Raw genomic sequence first — 8,835 nt, 5'->3', positions numbered from 1 at the left:
AGGATCTCAAGTACTTTCGAAGTAAAATCGTTAGGTTATTATAATATGATATTAAAGAGAWATCATATGAGAGCAGACGCTGACTGCACTCTCTGTGGCAACTCCTGCACAGACCAACCCTACAATCACTTCTTCTTTGACTGCAGCAAAGTGGCGACCCAAGAAGCCATGCGCCCAGCCTTAGACTTGGTGAAGCAACGCTCTGGTATCAACGTCAGAGAATGGAACATCAAAGCACTGGACATCTCCACGAAGTCTCGCCGCCCCAACCTTCCATTCATCCACCTCATGGCAATCATTGTCAACTACCTCTGGCACTACATCGCCAACCACCTCTTTGGCAACAAGGAGGCCCCGTTGGCCAAGCTCAGCTTGGTGTGCATCACATCCTTCAAGTCCCTCCTCCGCCAGGAGTGGCGCTCCCTCATGTCCACGCTAACGAGTCACATCCTGGCCGGACGACCAGTCAACATCAAGAATGAGATGGCCGAGTTCACTACCAAGTGGCACCTCAGCACTCGCAACAGCGACATCCGTCTTCCGCCTCTGCCGCCAACTATCAACAAATACTTGGTGGCCGAATTCAGAGGCCTACAGTAGAAAAGAAAAGAAAGAAAAAAATCAAGAAAATTCAAAATCGACTAACTTATATATATTATCCCGCCTCTTCAATGACGCCAATTTATTTGCAATAATAATAAACTTCCACTCTAGTCAAAAAAAAAAAAAAAAAAAAATAAACAAGGTTAAAAGGATTTAGCACCTGGAAGTTTCGATCGACCGACCTGTGGGTTATGGGCCCACCGCTCTACCTCTGAGCTAAGGTGCTATCATGAGCTTAAATCACACTAAATTAACACAATATTGCTACAAAATTGAGAATTTTATTTTAAACTTGATCAATTCTTATTGAAATTGATCCTATTAGATATTAACTTAATATTTTTTAATTCAAATTCAGGAAACATGAATTAATTGTTGAAATGGTTTAGTTGATTGTGAAAATCATCCAAACAACTACAATGACTACAATGAATAATAATAATCAAATTGACGAAGCAATAGCAACATGTATAATCAATCATGTCTTTATTCAATACTACGATGATGATGGAGGAGGTGTGGAGAATCCTAGGAATCGATGGATTGCCCAGCTCTCACTTGTCAACAAACTCTGGTTTCGACTGACATCCGCTCACTTCACCAAGGCAGTTATACACAACAACTCATCGATCAAAAGACTGGACAACATAATTCAGACTTTGTCCATACAGTCAGATGTTCGCAGATGGTCTGTTTACTCGAGCAACATTGAAGAGATGCGCTTTGAGAGTGTGGACAGAGCAAGACATAATCATACATCCAATGCTGCGTATAATGACAGGCTACGCACCATCTATCAATTGATTGCCAATGGTTCATTGAACACACTCAAGTCATTGTTGTTCATCGACTCAGACATAGCGTTGACATCACTATCATCGATGTTGTTGGTGCAGCAACATCAACTAAACTCAATCAACAAGATTGTGTTGTCAACTTCAGAGGTGGATACATGCGACTTGCAGCATCTGGCCACATTGTTAAACGCATGTACTCAACTCAAATGTTTGTACTTGTATGCAGAGAAGGATGTTGCCAATGTTGATTCGTTGGCACAGTCCATCACCGCACATGCTACACTCGATGACCTTCAGATAAACCCGGCGATGGAGATGCCGCCCACAGCTCTTCTCCACTCTGTCATTCATCGAAGCACATTGAAGAAGTTGCAACTGAGTGGATTCAATGTCACGCCTGCCACGACAATCGAGTTGCTGCAGTCGTGTGGCTCAAGCATTGAATCGATCAACATGCCAATCTTTGAGTTTGATCGATGTGACCGCGCAACACTTGAGCAACTTGGGGCATTGCTTGGACAAGCCTTGCACTTGAAGGAGCTATTCCTGTATGGTGTATCCGCTTCGTCGCCAAGCAGTGAATCCAACAATATATCTGGCGTCCTGTCGATTGCCCTCTCCTCGCCAGACCATCCAATATGCAAGTCACTCAATCTCTTCTCTGTTGAATCAGTACCTCTCAATGCTGGCGTGTTTGACAGTCTCTCGCACTGTCAATCACTCTCAGTTCTCAAACTATCCGATGGCTCACTGTCCAACGTTGAGACACAACAACTGTTAGCCGTGTCTAGACTGGTGTCGCGACTGAACAAGTCACTCTACTACCTATCTCTCGCTTCAAATGGACTGACTGGCGCGTCTGAGGCTATACTTTGCCCGGCACTCACAGCACATCCCTCACTCAAAGAGCTGGACGTCTCTGGCAACAAGTTCATTGGCGATCATCTTATGTCCTCAATTGCGCCATCCGATCGATTACTCTCGCTCACACTCAACAATGATCACTTCAGTGTTGCGGCCAATGATCAGCTAACCAACTACACCAAAAACACTCAGTCGTTGGTCTCTTACCAAAACCTGGCAAGTCGACAGATTGACCTGTTTTCTTTGCTTGCAGGGCAACCATGATCAGTAAACAATGCACCTTTGGCTTTTTCCCGATTCACAGAAGACGAAAGAAGTGATTGGATTGGCCAAACATTTTTTCAAGGACCACCAGATATTTTTGAAGGCCTAAAGCCTCAGTCAACACTTTTTTCGTGTCCAACCGTTGCAATGGTCCCTCCCATTTGGACCATTGTTCGGTCAACACCAGTGTTGTCGGGGTAGGCGCTGACCATTCATTAATCCTCAATCTAATAAACCATTCATCATTCATTCATTCATAAGTACTACGTCCTTAGATATAATATAGTAATAAGAATGAATAGACTTGTATCATTACTGTTGGCAACTGTTATGTTGATGGGAGTTGTTAATTCACAACTCCCACAGACTGAGATTGATATGCTTCAGTCTATGAAGTCTACATTCGGACTTCCAGCTCAAGAATGCGATGGCACCATTGTAATATGTAGTGCTACTAATGTTATTGGACTGTCATTGACCAATGGAGCTAGTTGGGTCGATCTTGATGTGTCCCCATTCACCAAATTGTCAACATTGTAAGTTCTTACTTAAAGTGATTGATTTGGTATGGAGGCAAGACTAACCATTCATTCAATCAATCAGGAGTCTAAATGGAGAAATCAAACTGGCTGCACAGTTCTGGACCACTCCACTTGCCTCATTTACAAGCTTGTAAGTACTTGATCATCAATGTTAGTTATGATCTATGATCACTGATCACTATACCCTCCCTCCCAAACTACTCTGATGACAACTGGCGAGCAGAATATGTAGCGACAACTGTCTCAAGGACTTGACAAACATTGATGGCACCAATTTCCCAGCACTTACTACACTGTATGCATACTATTTTGGACTCTTGGATCAATCTCTCTTCCCTTCATTCTCATTCTCATGCTCTTAATAATCAATCATTACACTCTAGATCACTTGGTGTTGTGTCCAATGCCACAATAGATAGCAACATCTTTTCCACTCCACTTAGCAACTTTGCCATTGTCTCTGCTTCCAGCCCATTTGTATTGCCAGCTGTGACATCTTCAAACTCCTACCTCAAGAGCCTGTAAGAATAACTCCCACCTAACAACTGTAATCCACTTTGTCGGTTACTAACATACACCATATGTAGTGCCGTCTCAATGACAGCCTCATCCATTCCAGATTCATACACTTCCATGTTCACCAAGCTCCAGACTCTGTAAGTTATGATCAATCATGAGACGAATGTACCAATCAATCAATCAATCTAACATACATCATATTATCTAGGACTATATACTCGACCAATGTATTCCCATTCGACAGCTTTGATAAGTTTACCTCCAACTACAAGAACACTGTCTTGACTATCCAATCTGGTCCAAACACCGCTGTTGTAGCAATTCCATCATCACTTCTCAAGTCCACCATCTCAAAGCTGTAAGTATAGTACTCTTGTATCTGATACAAGTATAACCATTAACATTACCCAGTGTTATCAAGGGAGATGTGTTCTCAGCCTCATCAACATTGGACTTCTCAAAGTCAAGCATTACCTCATTGTTCATGGTATCATGTACAACCCTGTTCTCTGGACTCGTCTATCCAGGTATCAAGTACTCTCCAAACATGAACCTGAAGCTTAGAATGATTAGTGCAGCCCAGTTTGCCAAGATTGACATAACTGGATTGACATCATTGTAAGTCATAGATCAATCAATCAGTTTGACAATTATATTAACGGTGATCATTCACTCCAACTCAACAGGGATGTATCTGAGAATGAGTTCTCATCCACCTTTGATCAACTCAATGTAACAGCCAGCGAGTTGGCCAACATTGGTACAATGTATGTTTGTTGTTGCCGGCAAGACACATGCTTAATCACACTCCATACTCACTCACTCACTCAATCAATCGATCGATCATTGATTAGCAACATGGACAACTGTAATATCAGTGGAAGCCTTCCACAATACTTGTGCCAGGTCAAGCCAATGACTCGTTTGATCTTGACAAACAACAAGTTGTCTGGTAACTTGCCAACATGCTTCTTGTGCGAGATTGAGTATTATGGATATGGCTTTGAGGGCAATAACTTCGACAACTTTGCTGGACAGTCACCAAATTTGGTTGGAGTGCCACAATCAGTTTGCCCAACACTTGTGATCAATGCCCAGGTCATCTCGTCCCCAACCACTGGCGGCTTCATCACGGTCACTGGATTCGACTTGGGCTGGGAGGTCCAGGCCGCCTCGGTCGCCTCACCCGACGCCGAGATCGTTGTGCCCAACCTCTCATTCAGATTCCCCGTGGAGGCTGGCATTGGCCAGGGCTTTGTCTACGTGTACACCTTCCACCAGAGCATGAATCGCACTATCCAGTGGTCCTACCAGGCACCCATCATCACAGCCTTCTCGCGTGTCGATAGCGGCGTCTTTGGCTATATCACTGGCAGCAACTTTGGCACTGCCCTCAAGAACGTCACGCTGTTGGTCAATGGTGTCGCTGTCAAGGTTGCCAATGTCGAAGAGACAAGGATTGTGCTTGGTGCCGAGTCATTCCCCACCCAGGACACTATCTACAATGTCACCGTCATTGTTGGTGGCCAATCAACTTCAGCCAATATCACTGTTGGCAACCCATCGACAACTGGCACTACCTCTACCACGTCGACTTCAACAACATCCACCACGACTGCCTCCACATCTACAACGACAGTGTCCCCGACCTCCACAACTACCATATCAACCACAACAGGACCAAGCAGTGGATCCATCATCTCCACAAACATCCTCTCCATCCTAGTATGCTCTATCCTGCTACTTCTGTTGTCCTAGGCTTGAATGAATAAATGAATGAATTGTCGACAACTTGATTTATTCGCATGTCGCATGTCGTCTATCTATTACTTGCTAAAGTTCATAAGAACATTGTCCTTGAGCTGCTCCTGTGTGTAGATGCCAGTGTCCAGGATGTGGCTGGTGACAAGGTCGACGGGCGTCACATCGAACGCTGGGTTGAAGGTCTGCGAGGCGGCAGGCGCCCAGCGCACATTGCCAAAGGCACCAGAGGCGCCCTGCACCTCTGCAGCTGCACGCTCTTCGATTGGGATGTCCTTGCCACTCAGACAGCTGAGGTCCACTGTGGTCCATGGGGCCACGCCGTGGAAGGGAACATTGTGATACTTGGCAATGACGGCCACAGAGTATGTGCCGATCTTGTTGGCAAAGTCTCCGTTGCGGGCGATGCGATCGGCACCAACAAACACTCGTTGAATCTTGCCAGCTGCCATCAATGTCGCGGCCATGTTGTCACAGATCAGCGTGTAGGGTATCTTCTCGCGCGCCAGCTCGTATGTGGTTAGTCGGCCACCCTGCAACAGAGGGCGTGTCTCATCGACATAAACGTGAATACGCTTGCCCTGACGATGTGCCTCACGGATGATGCCCAATGCTGTGCCCATGCCCGGAGTGGCAATCGCACCAGTATTACAATGTGTCAGAATGTTGTCGCCGTCATTGATGAGCTGTGCGCCCAACTGAGACATCTTCAGACACATGTCGACCTCGCGTTGAATGATCGACTCTGCAATGCTTGCCAACCTCTTCACCGAGTAGTCACGCTCAGCCTCTGGCAATGACAACTGCATCATCTCATCCAAGTTGTTCATTAGATTGACTGCAGTTGGTCTTGCTTGTCTAAGTTGTTGACTTGTCTCTATAATATGTTCGCGTGTCATCTCGCCTCCTTTCTTGACATGAAGATATAGAGCAACTGATGCCGCTACACCTATTAATGGAGCACCTCTAACTGACAACTGTTTAATATATGATACCATGTCTGAAGGGCTATTTGACAACATCCACTCCTCTACATCAGGTAACTTCCTCTGATCCAGTACTTCCAACTTATCATCACCATCATATCTGATTGATAAATATTCAAACTTATTCATTATTATATATAACTTTATCTCTGAAGATTGATTGATTGAATGAAATAATGCATTGAACATCTAAAGTTGTTAACTTGTACAATGTTGTGCGAGGGCGTTCATGCAAGAGACGAAGACAAAAGATATTTGACAAGTTTTGAAAGTTCATTCGCTGTCTCTTCGAACCCAACTCTAACCACCTCCGACCTCGCTCCCAATCGACCAACTCTCACACACACCTCCTCACATTCATTGGCATCATTACAATTACAACAACACAATTGTAATAATAATTTATACATATACATATACTTACATAATAATATATATATTTAATTTATTACATCAGTCTTAGTCTCAGTCTCTACTATTAATAGCAGATAGATGAACAGAAGAAAGCTGCTTAGCCATATAAAGCGGCCTGAAGAGAATGACTTTACTATTCTGCCGTCGGCGACGTTTGCCATCACAACGATAAGGAGTGAGATTGAATCACAAAAGATTGATAAGGTACTGCGTAATCGATACCTGTACATATTCATCAATGGTGTCATTGGCATTGCTTTGATGATTGTCGAACTCCAAGTATCATGGAACTCTGAGAAGAAGATCCTTGTCTTGGACACTTCATCAAAGTGGTTCAGAGGTATCATATTCTTCTCTTCAATTCTATTATGTAAGTAAGAGTATTTATACTTGCTTGGATCGATCATTCATTCATTTGGCTAATCAATCTCATTCGATCAATCAATCAATCAACTATTAGTATGCCAACTTATGGACTATTATCGTTTACTACTATCTAATGTCACTCATGGATGGCTTACAAAGCGTGCTCGTGGCTTTAGGGTCACTCCATTGAATGTACTCAGATCGACACAGATGGCGCCACTCTTCTGGACCGAGGTATTGATCACTATTCTACAACCCATTCCATTCGCGTCTGGACAAGTCCAACTATGGAATGATCCCAAGTGGGGCCTACTCATGTGGTTGCGTATCTACATGTTTGGCAGAGTCTTCCGTGACTTCTCCCATGTCTACAAGATCCGTCACAGCATCGTTGCCAAGTATGTCCACGATCTCCAATCAATCCATCAATCACTGACTCTCTTACTCCACTCCCCTCTTCCCCATTAGGTATCGCGAGAAGAATGAAGTGCCACCCAAGTTCAACTGGGCACTCAGCATGAAGACAATGCTTTATCAAAGACCTTTGGCCACATTCATTCCAATCACTTTGTTGATCATCTTCATTTGCTCACACATCATCTATGTGTTTGAACGTGAGGCTGTACACAGTCCACCATTCACCTACGCTGCCTCCCTCTACGTCTCATTCCTCAGCATGTTCACCGGTTGGCCAACCGACACCTACGATGTCTACAACCCCTCAACCTTCTTTGGAAGATTCGGTGCAATCGTATGTCTCATGTCATGGTCCTTAGGTCGTCCTCTTACTTACCATGCCCTCTCCCATCCATCATACTTAGATGTCATCAATCCTTGGTCTATTCATGCTAGCATGTTTGATTGAACAATTCAGTCATCTGACACATCCAACAGCACATCAGAAGCCAATCATGAACTATATCTTTATGTTGGAGGTGCAGGAACAGGAGCGTAACTCTGCCGCCAAGCTGATTCAGGTGGTCTGGCGCAGACATCGCTGGCAGAATGACAACAGCTTTGCAGAGAGTCGTGAGGTGTTCAACTCACAGGAAGCCCTCTTCTCTGTCAAGTACATCGAAGCCGTCAAGGCATTTGGTCGCACCAGACGCTACCGCAAGCAGATTCAGAATCAGGTGGCGGAGAGCAACCCCAATGCCGATGCGGCCGCCGTCGCCGCCGAAGAGACCAAGACCAACGCCGGCCTCGTCAAGAAGATCGAGGAGGAGCGTCAGGCGCGCAAGTTGGTCGAAGAGCGCATCACCACCATGGAGAGCAATCAGATATTGATCATCAATCAATTGAATGCATTGCTCATGGCGCAGGGTCAGCATCCCGTGCAGCCACCATCTCCCCCAATCCACAACATATCACAACAAATCAATATTGATATCAACAACAACAACAACAACAACATCAGTGGCGGCGGCAGTAGCAGCAGCAGTGGCAATGGTGATCATCTGTGAGTCCCATTGATACAATCACTTTAGTCATGACTAACTGCAGTTGACCGATCGATCAACGACCATTCATTCGTCAGTCGCGTCAGTTGGTGATGGAACGTTGTTATTTATCCATTTCGACATGTTATTAAATAAATAAATGTAATAATAATAATAATAAGTTATAATCAGTCAAACTAAACACGTTAAGATTGGACAAATTTAAAATAGATCTAAATCTTGAGATTCAGATATTTGTCGGGTTGATTGATTGAAATGA

General features: G+C 44.4%; 4 protein-coding genes across 4 annotated transcripts; 3 read left to right on the top strand and 1 right to left on the bottom strand.

The window, feature by feature from the left end:
• Positions 1–1,319: 1,319 nt before the first annotated feature.
• Positions 1,320–2,528, top strand: SAMD00019534_126440 (hypothetical protein; the record flags this gene model as incomplete). Its single annotated transcript, XM_012892133.1, has 1 exon — positions 1,320–2,528. One exon carries the CDS (start codon positions 1,320–1,322, stop codon positions 2,526–2,528), a length of 1,209 nt encoding a protein of 402 aa, XP_012747587.1.
• A 390-nt stretch (positions 2,529–2,918) lies between these two features.
• On the top strand, positions 2,919–5,347 carry SAMD00019534_126430 (hypothetical protein; the record flags this gene model as incomplete). The annotated part of the gene is made up of 9 exons (XM_012892132.1): positions 2,919–3,064; positions 3,132–3,200; positions 3,294–3,365; positions 3,454–3,591; positions 3,658–3,726; positions 3,798–3,947; positions 4,001–4,207; positions 4,276–4,356; positions 4,444–5,347. The coding sequence occupies 9 exons, from the start codon at positions 2,919–2,921 to the stop codon at positions 5,345–5,347; spliced, it is 1,836 nt and encodes a 611-aa protein (XP_012747586.1).
• A 74-nt stretch (positions 5,348–5,421) lies between these two features.
• SAMD00019534_126420 (hypothetical protein) lies at positions 5,422–6,465 on the bottom strand (the record flags this gene model as incomplete). Its single annotated transcript, XM_012892131.1, has 1 exon — positions 5,422–6,465. A coding segment is annotated over one exon (1,044 nt), but the record flags the coding sequence as incomplete, so codon positions are not given.
• A 363-nt stretch (positions 6,466–6,828) lies between these two features.
• On the top strand, positions 6,829–8,579 carry SAMD00019534_126410 (hypothetical protein; the record flags this gene model as incomplete). Its single annotated transcript, XM_012892130.1, has 4 exons — positions 6,829–7,120; positions 7,211–7,514; positions 7,585–7,867; positions 7,938–8,579. 4 exons carry the CDS (start codon positions 6,829–6,831, stop codon positions 8,577–8,579), a joined length of 1,521 nt encoding a protein of 506 aa, XP_012747584.1.
• Positions 8,580–8,835: the final 256 nt, after the last annotated feature.

This window comes from Acytostelium subglobosum (genome assembly GCF_000787575.1).
Source record: "Acytostelium subglobosum LB1 DNA, scaffold: scaffold60, whole genome shotgun sequence".
Taxonomy (NCBI): domain Eukaryota; phylum Evosea; class Eumycetozoa; order Acytosteliales; family Acytosteliaceae; genus Acytostelium; species Acytostelium subglobosum.
This window is presented reverse-complemented; position numbering and strand designations above follow the sequence as displayed.